Source organism: Erinaceus europaeus, chromosome 9 (genome assembly GCF_950295315.1).
Source record: "Erinaceus europaeus chromosome 9, mEriEur2.1, whole genome shotgun sequence".
Lineage (NCBI taxonomy): Eukaryota > Metazoa > Chordata > Mammalia > Eulipotyphla > Erinaceidae > Erinaceus > Erinaceus europaeus.
In genome coordinates this window covers 46640526-46655091 of record NC_080170.1, presented here as the reverse complement: position 1 = coordinate 46655091, position 14566 = coordinate 46640526, and the positions used below count along the sequence as shown (strand labels likewise).

Here is a 14566-nt window from a genome sequence, read left to right as displayed (position 1 = left end):
ATATTTAGAATGGAAAAGAATAAGGATAAATAAAATATCCTTAAGGCTGCAAGAGAAAAACAAAGAGTCACCTACAGATGAAAACCCATAAGATCAGCAGCAGATTTCTCCACACAAAAACTACAGGCCAGAAGAGAATGGCAAGATATCTATCAAGTGCTCAATGAGAAAGGCTTTCAACCAAGACTACTGTATCTTCTAGACTGTCATTCAGGCTAGATGGAGGCACAAAAACCTTCTTAGACAAGGAACAGTTGAAAGAATCAAATATCACCAAGCCTACCCTGAAAGAAGTTCTGAAAGGTCTCTTAAAACAGTCAGACCACCATAAATAGGCCATCTATCAGAACACTCTAAAACTCTACAAGAATGGCGTTAAAATATCTTCAATCTTTGATATCAATAAATGTCAGTGGCCTGAATTCACCTACTAAAAAGCACAGAGTAGGAAAATGGATCAGAAAACACAACCCAACAATATGCTGTCTACAGGAAACTCACCTAACTCAATAAGACAAACATAGACTCAGAGTGAAAGGATGGAAAACTTCATACAGGCCAATGGCCAACAAAAAAGTCCAGGAACAGCTATTCTCATATCTGACATGATAGATTTTAAAATACATAAAATTAAAAAGGATAGGGACGGACATTACTTAATGCTCAGAGGATATGTCAATCAAGAGGACTTAACAATTATTAACATCTATACACCCAATAAGAAGACATATAAATACATCAAACATCTACTGAAAGAGCTACAGCAATATATTACCAGCAACACAGTTCATAGTATGGGGCTTCAACACCCCACTCTCTCAACTTGACAGAGCATCCAGGCAGAAAATCAATAAAGACATGAGGGAGCTAAATGAGGAGATAGATAAACTAGAACTATTAGATATTTTCAGAGTCATTCATCCCAAGAAATTGGAATACACATTCTACTCAAGTCCACATGGGTCATTCTCAAGGGTAGACCGTATGTTAAGCCACAAAGACAGCATCAGCAATTTCAAGAGCACTGAAATCATCCCAAGCATCTTCTCAGACCACAGTGGAATTAAACTAACACTTAACAATCAACAAAAGATTAGTAATAGTCCCAAAATGTGGAAGCTCAACAGTACACTACTTAACAACTACTGGGTCAAAGAAGAAATAAAGGAAGAAATCAAAATGTTTTGAGAGTTCAATGAAAATGAAGATACAAGCTATCAAAATATTTGGGACACAGCTAAGGCAGTACTGAGAGGGAAGTTCATAGCCATACAAGCACACATTAGGAAACAAGAAAAAGCACAAATAAACAGCCTGATTGCACATCTTAAAGACCTAAAAGAAGAAGAACAAAGGAATCCTAAAGCAACCAGAAGGACAGAAATCACTAAACTTAGGGCAGAAATCAATAACATTGAAAATAAGAAAACCATACAAAATATCAATGAAAGTAAATGTTGGTTCTTTGAAAGAGTAAACAAAATCGACAAACCTTTAGCCAGACTCACAAAACAAAAAAGGGAGAAGACCCAAATAAATCAGTTCATAAATGAAAGAGGAGCTATCACAACAGACACAGCAGAAATTCAACATATCATGTGAGGCTTCTATGAACAACTACATGCCACCAAGCTAGAGAACCTGGAAGAAATGGACGATTTCCTAGATACCTACGAACTTCCAAAACTAAGTAAAGAGGAACTAGATAACATGAACAGGCCCATCAGAGCTAATGAAATAGAAACAGTTATCAAAAGTCTTCCCAAAAATAAAAGTCCTCGACCAGATGGTTTTACAAATAAATTCTATAAAACCTTAAAAGAAGAAATAATACCTCTACTTTTCAATGTCTTCCAGAAGATTCAAGACACTGGAATACTCCCTGCCAGCTTTTATGAAGCCAACATCACTTTGATACCAAAAAGACAAGGATACAACCAAAAAAGAAAACTACAAACCAGTATCTCTGATGAACATAGGATACAGCAGTCTATTAAAAAGATTGTTCATCATGATTGTTTATCCCAAGGATGCAAGGTTGGTTTAATATATGTAAGTCAATCAACATGATCCACCACATCAATAAAAGCAAGACCAAAAACCACATTATCATATCAGTAGATGCAGAGAAAGCCTTTGACAAAATACAACATCCCTTTATGATCAAAACACTACAAAAAATAGGAATAGATGGAAAATTCCTGAAGATAGTGGAGTCTATATATAGCAAACCTACAGCCAACATCATACTCAGTGGTGAAAAACTGGAAACATTTCCCCTCAGATCAGGTACTAGACAGGGCTGCACACTATCATCATTATTATTCAACATAGTGTTCGAAATTCTTGCCTTAGCAATCAGGCAGGAACAAGGAATTAAAGGCATGCAGATTGGAAGAGAAGAAATCAAGCTCTCTCTATTTGCAGATGACATGATAGTATACATAGAAAAACCTAAGGAATCCAACAAGACGCTTTTGGAAATCATCAGGCAATACAGTAAGGTGTCAGGCTACAAAATTAACATTCAAAAGTCAGTGGCATTCCTCTATGCAAACACTAAGTTAGAAGAAATTGAAATCCAGAAATCAATTCCTTTTACTATAGCAACAAAAACAATAAAATATCAAGGAATAAACCTAACCAAAGAAGTGAAAGACTTGTATACTGAAAATTATGAGTCTCTACTCAAGGAAACTGAAAAAGACACAAAGAAGTGGAAATATATTCCATGTTCATAGGTTGGCAGAATTAACATCATCAAAATAAATATATTACCCAGAGCCATCTACAAATTTAATGCTATCCCCATGAAGATCCCAACCACATTTTTTAGGAGAACAGAACAAATGCTACAAATGTTTATCTGGAACCAGAAAAGACCTAGAATTGCCAAAACAATCTTGAGAAGAAAGAACAGAACTGGAGGCATCACACTCTCAGATCTCAAATTGTATTATCGGGCCATTATCATCAAAACTTCTTGGTACTAGAACATGAATAGACACACTGACCAGTGGAATAGACTTAAGAGCCCAAATGGACCTTGAGAGCTTGTTCTAGCAAGAGGAGCGCAGCTACTCGTATACCCTCGAGTGAAGACGAGTCCATCTCTATTCGGGGAAGGCCGTCCTCTTTGACCTAGCGCGCAGCTTCGGGAGGGACGCACATGGAGTGGTGAAGGAAGAAGGGGACACCCGCCTAGAATTAAGAGCCCAGAAGTAAGCCCCCAAATTTTGGACATCTAATCTTTGGCAAAGGTGCCCAGACTATTAAATGGGGAAAGCAGAGTCTCTTCAACAAATGGTGTTGGAAAAAATAGGTTGAAACATGCAGAAGAATGAAACTGACTCTGGGATGGGTGGGCAGTGGAAAATACAGGTGCAAGAAAGATGACAGAGGACCTAAAGGGGGTTGTATTGCTATATGGAAAACTGAGAAATGTCATGTATGTACAAACTATTGTATTTACTGTCAAATGTAAAACATTAATTCCCCAATACAGAAATTAAAAAAAGAAGAAGAAGAAGAAGAATGAAACTGGACCACTATATTTCACAAAATACAAAAAGTAAATTCCAAGTGGATAAAGGACTTGGATGTTAGACTACAAACTATCAGATACTTAGAGGAAAATATTGGCAGAACTCTTTTCCGCATAAATTTTAAAGATATCTTCAATGAAACGAATCCAATTACAAAGAAGACTAAGACAAGCATAAACCTATGAGACTACATTAAATGAAAAAGCTTCTGCACAGCAAAAGAAACCACTACCCAAACCAACAGACCCCTTACAGAATGGGAGAAGATCTTTACATGCCATACATCAAATAAGAGGCTAATAACCAAAACATATAAAGAGCTTGCCAAACTCAACAACAAGAAAACAAATAACCCCATCCAAAAATGGGGAGAGGACATGGACAGAATATTCACCACAGAAGATATTCAAAAGGCCGAGAAACATATGAAAAAATGCTCCAAGTCTCTGATTGTCAGAGAAATGCAAATAAAGACAACAATGAGATATCACTTCACTCTTTTGAGAATGTCATACATCAGAAAAGGTAACAGCAGCAAATGCTGGGGAGGTTGTGGAGTCAAAGGAACCCTCCTACACTGCTGGTGGGAATGTAAATGAGTCCAACCTCTGTGGAGACCCGTCTGGAGAACTCTCAGAAGGCTAGAAATGGACCTACCCTATGATCCTGCAATTCCTCTCCTGGGGATATATCCTAAGGAACCCAACACATCCATCCAAAAAGATCTGTGTACACATATGTTCTTGGCAGCACAATTTGTAATAGCCAAAACCTGGAAGCAACCCAGGTGTCCAACAACAGATGAGTGGCTGAGCAAGTTGTGGTATATATACACAATGGAATACTACTCAGCTATTAAAAGCAGTGACTTCACCGTTTTCAGCCCATCTTGGATGGCCCTTGAAAAATTTATGTTAAGTGAAATAAGTCAGAAACAGAAGGATGAATATGGGATGATCTCACTCTCAGGCAGAAGTTGCAAAACAAGATCAGAAAAGAAAACACAAGTAGAAGCTGAACTGGAATTGGTGTATTGCACCAAAGTAATAAACTCTGGGGTGGTTGAGAGGGAGAATACAGGTCAAAAAATTATGACAGAGGACCTAGTGGGGTTGTATTGTTATGTGGAAAACTGGGGAATGTTATGCATGTACAAACTATTGTATTTACTGTTGAATGTAAAACATTAATTTCCCAAGAAAGAAATTTAAAAAAAGGAAATATATTGATTAATATGACTGACAACTAGTAAGTACAATTCTTGAACCAGAGTAGGTGCTCAACAAATAATTATTTTCCTCCCTTATATACCCCAACAGAAATCTCTTCAGTCTCAAGACTCTATTTCTTACTCCTGATGATACTCATGACAGGCAATCATGCTTCAAAGCGTTCTCATACACTAATAACTTCCTGGGCAAGACACCTCTGTCCCTTTACCTCATGTTAAACTCTGTGCCAAGAATTGAAAAAGAAATTCATGTAGAATCAAGAAGCAGAAAACTCATTCAGTCATCAAACCATAGCCTTTCAATGCAGCAAAGAACTGACTCCTCACAGCTTAACAAAATATACTCCCACTGCTTGTCCAAATGGTCAGTTTTTTTTTTTAATTTGTTCTCCCTGCCCCTTCAGATGAATGTGACTTAATCTCTAAAATATGTGTAATGAACCCACTATTGTTTCCTCTTCCACGAATGTGATGAGACAGTGTGGGCCCCATTCCTGATCTAGATAGAGAAGAAGAGGCCACATGTCCAATGTCCAGACAGGCCTTCCCTGGTCTAATTTCACACAGAGTGCAGCTCTGTCCTGTAGCCGCTGAGAATACTGCTTATCTTGGCAGCCTTCTCACACATAAAGAACACTGCGTAGGGTGCACCGCTCAATACACATTAGATCAGCAAGGCCAAAAAAGAAAAAAGAAAAAAAATCACTACTATCACTGCTTCATGCTAGCTGATAGTGAAACAAATGAGTCACCTCTACACCCAGAGAAGACAATATTCTGGCTCAGATTACAGTCCAGAGTAAACAACACACTACTATGAAACTTGGTAACAGTTAGTAAAAGGGAAATTTTTCATACTTGACAACCCAATGAGTCACTTCAAAGTAGTATCTATGCTAGAAAAATACATTATACTGTCTCGTACTGGAAAAAAAATTAAAAGTCAACAAGAGAACAAGTAAATCAGCCTGACTCTGTTCACTAATAGAACATAGCAAGCAGCTAAAATGAATAAACTAGGATGCATAAAAGCCTAGAAAACAGATGAAATAATTAACAAAATGTGAAATCAAAATAAGGCAAGTTGTAGATGCAAATATAAAGTATAACACCTAGAACAAATTTAAAACATGTATATCAGTAATATGTAATGAATTTGATTTGTTGATTACACTAAAGTAAAAGACTTTGGGGTAAGGGGGACAGTACAGGTTCTGGAATATGACGGCAAAGGAGGACGCTAACGGGAGTTGAATTGTTATGTGGAAAACTGAGAAATGTTAAACATGTGCAAACTACTGTATTTTACTATTGACTGTAAACCATTAATCCCCCCAAAAGAAAAAAATTAATAAACAAAAAAAATAAATTTGAAGCTACACACACTTATGTGGTATACAGATATTGATAGATAGATAGATAGATAGATAATACAAACATATATCCAAAAAAAGATAACAAATTCAGCAGAGCGGTTCCCTTTGGAGAAAAGGGAAGGAAAGCAGAGTGGCAGAGTCAGGACTGGGGTAAGGAAAAGTGGGAATCCAGGGCCTTATAACAGGGAGGGAAGACATAAGGATACACTCCCACCCTAGTTCATGAGCATGCAAGGCACATACCAAAGATGGAATTTTGTTACTTTGGTACCTTTAGTGCCTCACTTACATGAGCCTTGGCCTTGACCCCAGTCAGTAGGACACAAAAAGACTTCAACTGCAGGACCCGGCAGTAAAACACCTGGTTAAGTGCACAAAACATAAAGACTCACTCAAGGATCCCAGTTTCAGCCCCCCCAACTCTCCACTGGCAGGGAAGGGTCGCTTCAAAAGCAGTGAAACAGGTTTACAGATGTCTATCTTTCTCTCCCACTATCTATCTTCTCCTCCCCTCTCAATTTCTCTCTGTTCTAAACTATAAATAGAAAGGAAAAAAATGGCCACCAGGAGCAGTGGATTCATAGTGCAGGCACCGAGCCCCAGTGATAACCCTAGAGAAAAAAAAAAAAAAGACTTCTGCGGGTTGGGCAGCAGCACAGTGGGTTAAGCGCACATGGCGTGAAGTGCAAAGACTGGAATAAGAATCCCAGTTCGAGCCCCCGGCTCCCCACCTGTAGGGGGTCATTTCATAAGCAGTGAAGCAGGTCTGCAAGTGTCTATCTTTCTCTCCTCCTCTCTGCCTTCCCCTCTCTCTCCATTTCTCTTTATCCTATCCAACAACAATGACATCAATAACAACAATAGCAACAACAACAATAAACAACAAGGGCAACAGAAATGAGAAAAAATAGCCTCCAGGCGCAGTGGATTGGTAGTGCAGGCAAGGAAGCAATAACCCTGGAGGAAAAAAAAAAAAAAAGAAAAATATGCTTGAAAGTGCTACCCTCCCAAGGAAAGACAGGCTGGGGATATGGATCAACCGGCCAACACCCATGTCCAATGGAGAAGCAATTACAGAAGCCAGAATTTCTTCATTCTGTACCCCAAAAAGAACTTTGGTCCATACTCCCAGAGGGAGAAAATGTTAGGGGAAGATGGCCAGAGGGGTCTGGACCCTAATTCCACTGGGGCCCAGAATCTTTGACCAGGAATCTTAGGAATCTTTGTTTTTATACCATCACTGAGAGGGAAGAGAACCTGGAAAATACCAGAGGAAATCAGGCATTGTTTCTGCTATCTGAGAAGGAAAAGGAAAAAGGAAGGGCACTTGGAAGTAGTAATAAGTGTAAGTGTGACTTAGAGAAGTGAAGGCAGGGCTGTAGAAATGAATAGAAATTGGCCAAAAATATATATATATACATACATATATATATACATATATATGAGTATGCATATTCAAACCATATCTAAGACCTTGAAACAACACAGGCATTTTCTGCTAGAGGGGATGGGAGCCATAGAATTCTGGTGGTAGGAATGGTGTGCAATTATACTCCTATTATCTTAATGTTGGAAATCACTAATGAAAAAAATTTTTAATGTCTGCTAAAATTAAAAAAAAAAAATTCTTTCACAAGCAGGTCTGCATATACCTCTCACCCTATCTCCCACCCACCCCTGGTCCTCTCAAGTATAATAAAAAGGAAAAAATAAAATAAAATAATAAAATAAAATAAAAAGGGTAAAATGGTTGCTGGGAGCAATGGATTAATAGTTCCAGCGCTGGGCCCCAGCAATAACCCTGGTGGTAAAAACAACAATAATGCTAAGTGAAATAAGGAAAAGAAGTGAAACAACTACCAGATAGTTTCACTCACATGTGGAATACAAATAACAAAAACAAGTGAACACATAAAAACTAGTAACCAGCAAGTCAGGCAGTAGCGCAGCGGGTTAAGCGCATGTGGCGCAAAGTGCAAGGACCGGCATGAGCATCGTGGTTCGAGCCCCGGTTCCCCACCTGCAGGGGTGTCGCTTCACAGGCGGTGATGCAGGTCTGCAGGAGTCTATCTTTCTCTCCCCCTCTCTTTCTTCCCCTTCTCTCTTCATTTCTCTCTGTCCTATCCAACAATGACGATGTCAATAACAACAATAAAAACTACTAAGCAATGAAAAAACAGAAAGGGCAACAAAAGGGAAAACAAATTAATTAATTAAAAAAAAACTAGTAACCAAATTGTCCCTTAAACTTTATGAAAATTATGGTGGTTATTAGAAGAAATGTGGGTGACATGCTAACTGTGGTGGTGGACGCAGTGGATTATACACACACGTGTAAAACTACACCCCTGAAAGTTTATGATTCTGTTAACCAATGCTGCTCACTAAGACTTCTTAAATCTCTAAACCCTGCAGAGACTACTTTTGCTTCAACACAGAAACCAAACAATGTCTCTGCCATGTTACTTTCTTGAATTGGAATTGCTACAACAAGCGGATATTAGAAACCTGAAGTTAAAACACAAGTGCAGTCAAAGCAGAGTATTTTGGTCTCTCCTACAATTTTTTTTCTCTTTATAAAATAACCAAGAAAAAGCATGTGTCTTGAGCTTGGCAGTAAAACCCTCTTTTGGATGATTTTGCATCATAAGTAGAGAAATGTGAAAGTAAGGAGAGGGCGGGGGATCAGTGTGGAATGTATTCCAGGGGGAGTATCCTGAGCAGTTTCTGCTGACTTCATTTCTGTCCTGTTTCTAAAGCTGGTTTTCCAAACTTCTCATCAATTCTGTTAGTCTCTCAGCTTTTTCCAAACGACTGCCCATTTTCCTTAAAGTGTTCAATTTCTGTTGCTTGCAAAGACCCCCAGCTAACATACTTAACCATACACTGTCAAATAATAAATGTATATAATTCTCTTATTCTGACTGATTCTTAAAAATCAGCTTCTCACCACAACTTGATTTCCCACTTCAATGTGGTAAAACTCTACAAGTAGACTATCTCATTATATATTTATGCTCTGGTTGTTAGTATGACCTCTTCTGGCTGAACCACTGGGGAACTATTGGGTCCGTGGGGCATATCCTGCCTTAATGTCCTTGGGTCTTGGTTGTGACTATGTTGTGACTAGATTTTAAAAAAAAATCTGCTAGGCTGTCTTCTAATGTTGACTCCACTAAGAATTATAGTCTCAGGTTCAAGTAAATCTACCATTGCATCCTCTGTGCCATGTTAGGTAGGGGACTCCCGTCCCATATGAACTCTTACCTCTTCTGACTTTAAAACTTCCCATATGCGAGCATGATCTTCCACCAGCCAGTGTCCAGGGCTTTCAGCCTTGGTGGAAAGTTTCAGTTTAGGCTCTGCTTGAGTAGGCTCTTCCATGGGTTTCCCCTCCATCTTGAAGAAGCCGGGCAGGAGGCATTACGAATCTGTGTAGAAGAATGAAGTGTGAGTTCAGTCAACATGTGAGGCAGCATAAAAGAAGAGATGAAAAAGCAAATGATCACATTCAACTTGTGGGTCACGGGACCACTGAAGACAGTGTCACCACAGGCACCAACTTCCGTGGTCACTTTCTAGATTTTAAAATACTCATTCCGGCTATTTTTGTGCAGAGTTCCAGAAGTTAAGGATGCATTTTGATAATGGAAAGGGATATAAATTTTCAAACAAAGCAGAACGCCATCAGATTTGTGTGCTGCTTTGCTCTGGCTTCTGTAGGAGGAGAGATGGAACTAGATAGACATTGGACAACCTGGTCAAGGCCACACAAGTTCCATGCCGCATGGTACATGGTTATGTCATCAGAAGCTTCTCTTACTCTTCAAGTATCTATCAAGCACATGATTAACCAAGGCTCTAAACTAGGTAAGCACAGTTTACTGTGTTCTTTTTCTAAAATACTTTTGAGGAGGGGAGAGAGAGAGCGAGAGAGAGAGAGGAGTGTTGGTATGCTTCTAATTCTGCTTCTAAAAACCCCTTCTGTTTCATTTGGTTTAATCCCCCCTGTTTAACACTATTCTATTTACATAACTAAGCACCAGCATGCCTGCATGGCATTGGTTTAATCCCCACTGGTTCATGATGTCTTTTTGCTCCGCCCCCTCTTGTAGTACACCCTGATTTGCACCAGTCACGTTTCGCTCCACCCTCTCTGCGTCACATCCTGTTTCCGCCCTACTTGGCCAGTATATATAGGATTGTGTTTTTAGTTTAGTTTTTAGTTTAGTTTTAGCATAGCTTGGTTTAGATTGTGCTGCATCCTGCATGAATAAAGAGATACAGAGATACCACGTACAACCCAGCCATGAGTCCCTGGTCGTCTGTCTCCGCTGGCGAAGCCAGCCTGACAGAGGAGAAGGAAGAGAAAAAGGAGGAGATAGAGTAAAAGAGAACACAACAGAGAACTGCTCAGCTTTGGCTTATGGTGATGCTAGGGATTGAACCTGGGTCCTCAGGCATGAAAGGGTGGCTCACTGAGCTATCTCCCGTCTGCTAGTGTGGTTCTTTACTTGGAAAACTCTATAAACTCCAAAAGATACCACAGCATAGAGTGTGAGATCCCACAATGATCATGCTTCCAAACTGCAGCATGCAGGCAGATTTGCCTGGATATTGACTGGCTATGTTACTTCCCTGGGACTTGGTATCAAAAGCAGTTCTTGCAAAGATAATATTTAGAACTTGATACTGGGGACTCGGATGTAGTGCGCCAGGTTGAGCATACATAGTACAAAGCACAAGGACCTGTGCAAGGATCCCAGTTTGAGACCCCAGTTCCCCATCTGCTGGAGGGTCGCTTCACAAGCAATGAAGCAGGTCTTCAAGTATCTATCTTTCTCTCCCCCTCTTTCTCTTCCTCTCCTCTCTTAATTTCTCTCTGTCCTACCAATAACAACAGCAGCAACAACAAAGGAAAAAAGATGGCTACCAGAAGCAGTGGATTCACAGTATAGGCACCAAGCTCCAGTGATAACATTGGAGGCAAAAACAAACAAACAAACAAACAAACAAAAACCTTGTTACTAATATAAAAGCTACTGCCTTAACCTCTTTCCATCTGCTGCTAGCTTCTGAATTGTGTCATTTCTTGCCTCCTTCCTTCTAGGATGATCCTTCAAAAAAGCAAATTGGATCATGACATTTCAGTTTTTCTCCATAATAGAACCCAAACTTCTTAACTTGGCCTTTGGATGACTTTATGTTGTTTGAAAGTCTATATCTACCTTCTAGTCTAGAAAGTATCTTGAGATTAGATATGGTTTCATATACACAGTAAGGACTAGATAAATGTCTTGAGAATTAAGTTGATGATTCAAAAATCATAAAAATACAGTGAAAATGGGGCATTGGAACTCATCTATTCATTATATTCGATACAAATATAGTGTATATTCAAATCCCAGGTATATAAGTCAAGTTACCTCTTCTTTTTGTTTTTTTTCTTTTAAAAAATGTTCATTTATTTTTATTACTGGATAGATACAGAAAGAAATTGAGAAGGGAGGAGTAGATAGAGAGAAGGAAAGAGACAAAAAGACATCTGTAGCCCAGCTTGACCACTCATGAAGCTTTCCCCCTGCAGGGGGGACCAGGGACTTGAGCCTGGGTCCCTGTGCACTGTAGTGTGTGCTTAATCAGGTGCACCACTGCCTGCCCCCCCTTTTATTTCTTGATGAACAATCAAAATTGGTTTATAAAAAGAAATCATGAATAACAACCCAGCTAAGTGAAAGACAAAAAAAAAAAATGTTTGGAGCCAGTAAGATAATTCACCTTGGGAAGATGTAAGCTCTGACATTCATTATCCAGGTTCTAGCTCTGGATTCTCCAATAGTTTAGGTGCTGTGCCGTCTCTCCCTCTATCTCTCTGTCTAGCTGCTTCTATCTAAAATTTGACCAAGAACAGAAGTCATGGCAATGTCTAATTAATTAATTTATTTATTTATTTAAAAAATATTTTATGCATAAATGTCAATAGATTATTTCATAATCAAGCGTGAAGTGGGTACTGACTTGTAGTCATGTGCTAGGAAATGGAAACCTTGGTAATTTTACGTCTTCTTGGTGATTGCCTTTCTTTTTTTTATTTTTTATTCCCCTTTTTGTTGCCCTTGTTGTTTTATTGTTATAGTTATTATTGTATTGTTGTTATTGATGTCATTGTTGTTGGACAGGACAAAGAGAAATGGAGAGAGGAGGGGAACACAGAGAAGGAGAGAGAGAGATAAGACACTTGCAGACCTGCCTTGTAAAGTGACTCCCCTGCAGGTGGGGAGCCGGGGGCTTCAACCGGATCCTTACTCTGGTCCTTGCACTTTGTGTCTTGTGCACTTAACCCGCTGCACTATCACCCAACTCCTGATTGCCTTTCTTTACAGATGTCTTGTGGGTTTTTTTTTTGTCTTGTTTTGTTTTTTTAATTTTTATTTATAAAAAGGAAACACTGACAAAAACCATAAGAGGGGCACAACTCCACACAATTCCCACCACCAAAACTCTGTATCCAATCCCTTCTCCTGATAGCTTTTCTATTTTTTATCTCTCTGAGGAGTATGGATCCAGGGTCATTATGTGGTGCAGAAGGTGGAAGGTCTGGGAGTCGGGTGGTAGAGCAGCGGGTTAAGCGTACATGGCGCAAAGTGCAAGGACCGGCATAAGGATCCCGGTTCGAGCCTCCGGCTCCCCACCTGCAGAAGAGTCGCTTCACAGGCGGTGAAGCAGGTCTGCAGGTGTCTGTCTTTCTCTCCCCCTCTCTGTCTTCCCCTCCTCTCTCTATTTCTCTCTGTTCTATCCAACAACGACGACATCAATAACAATAACTACAACAATAAAAAACAACAACAAAAAAAAAGAAGGTGGAAGGTCTGGCTTCTGTAATTGCTTCCTTGCTGAACAGGATCCATACTCCCAGAATGCATCTCTCTTTCCCTAGTGGGGCAGGGTTCTGGGGAAGTGGGGCTCCAGGACACATTGGTGGGGTTGTCTGCCCAGGGAAATCAGGTTGGCACCAAAGTAAAAATCTCTGGGTGGAGGAGGGTGAGGGTTCATGTTCTCTTTGGTTTTGATTCGGTAGGTTGTAAGTGCTCCATAAGAAAGGGTAGAGTCTAACATTCAACTCACAGCTCAAGCAACTAGTACTATTAACTATAATTCTCACTAGTCAATAACTAACTCAATTTCCTGGAAATGTCTCCAGGGAACTGAGCACATGTGCATAAAGAGAAGGTCTCCTCCCCACACAAAATACTGCCTGAAGAAAAGTCACTAGAAATCAGCGTTTTAAGCCAGGCAGGGGTGATGAGTCAGAGAACTTGTGAAAAATCGTCTTCAATAACAGTTACCTCTTGCCCTTACATGCTCCATCTGTAAGTCTTAGAGAGCAATGAGGAAATTTAGGTAGCCCAAACCATCATGCAGTGCTCAGACACATGGAAACGTATGCTCCCACTAGGAACCAGGAAATACAAGATTTATAATTGAGGCACAGAACTCTTCCAAGTGGATGTGTCAATAAATGTCACTGACATACACATGCAGGGAAATCAAGAGTCATGTGAAGGTTTCAGTCCAAGAAAAAGAAATTAAAGCAAACAGGCAACATGGAAATGGACAAAATTAGTAGGGAAGGAGACTCTACTGTTTTAATCGTTGGCAAGAACACTGCCAACAACCAACAGCATAACAAAACAGAGAGGGAAAATGACAGCAAATGGCTTGGGTTGTATCTGCATAATGGGGCAACACCAATGGATGAAATAGACAGCAAAAATCTCAGGTGAGGGGGCCAAGCGGTAGCACAGTGGGTTAAGCACACATGGCGCAAAGCACAAGGACCAGTGTAAGGATTCCAGTTCAAGCCCCCGGCTCCCCACCTGCAGATGGCTTGCTTCACAAGTGGTGAAGCATGTCTGCAGGTGTCTATTTTTCTCTCCCCCTCTCTGTCTTCCCCTCCTCTTTCTCAGTTTCTTTCTGTCCTATTTAACAACAATGACATCAATAACAAGTATAGTGGTCTGGGAGATGACAGAGTGGATAAAGCACTGGACTCTCAACCATGAGGTCTCAAGTTCAATTCCCGGCAGCACATGTACCAAAATGATACCTGGTTCTTTCTCCTTCTCCTGCTATCTTTCAAATAAATAAATAAATAAAATTTAAAAAATAACAAGTATAATAATAACCACAACAATGATAAGACAACAAAGGTAACAAAAGGGAAAAACAAAATCTCAGGTTAACAATGCAATATTTGCAATGTGATGAATCCCAGTGACCTCCATAGCTCCCATATTTGAGTCTGCCCACAGCTGTTTTCTCATATCCAAAGAGTGAGGAAACTGAACTCTCCTGTGTACTGCTTAATCACAGGTTGCTCCTTAGCCAGGAAGAAGATGCAAGTCCCAGTTTTG

The 14566-nt window shown here is 39.8% G+C and overlaps 1 protein-coding gene across 5 annotated transcripts in view; it reads right to left on the bottom strand.

The window, feature by feature from the left end:
- The window catches only part of RGL1 (ral guanine nucleotide dissociation stimulator like 1), a 223560-nt gene that overhangs the window by 149674 nt on the left and 59320 nt on the right, over nucleotides 1-14566 (bottom strand). For 4 of the 5 annotated variants that reach the window (XM_016188465.2, XM_060197817.1, XM_016188467.2 and 1 more), the window contains exon 2: nucleotides 9420-9583. In XM_016188465.2, the coding sequence (XP_016043951.1) occupies nucleotides 9420-9551 (132 nt within the window). In that variant the 5' untranslated portion in view covers nucleotides 9552-9583. Of the gene's footprint in view, nucleotides 1-9419; nucleotides 9585-14566 lie in introns of those variants that run through there. The other variant, XM_007523810.3, reaches the window with a different exon arrangement.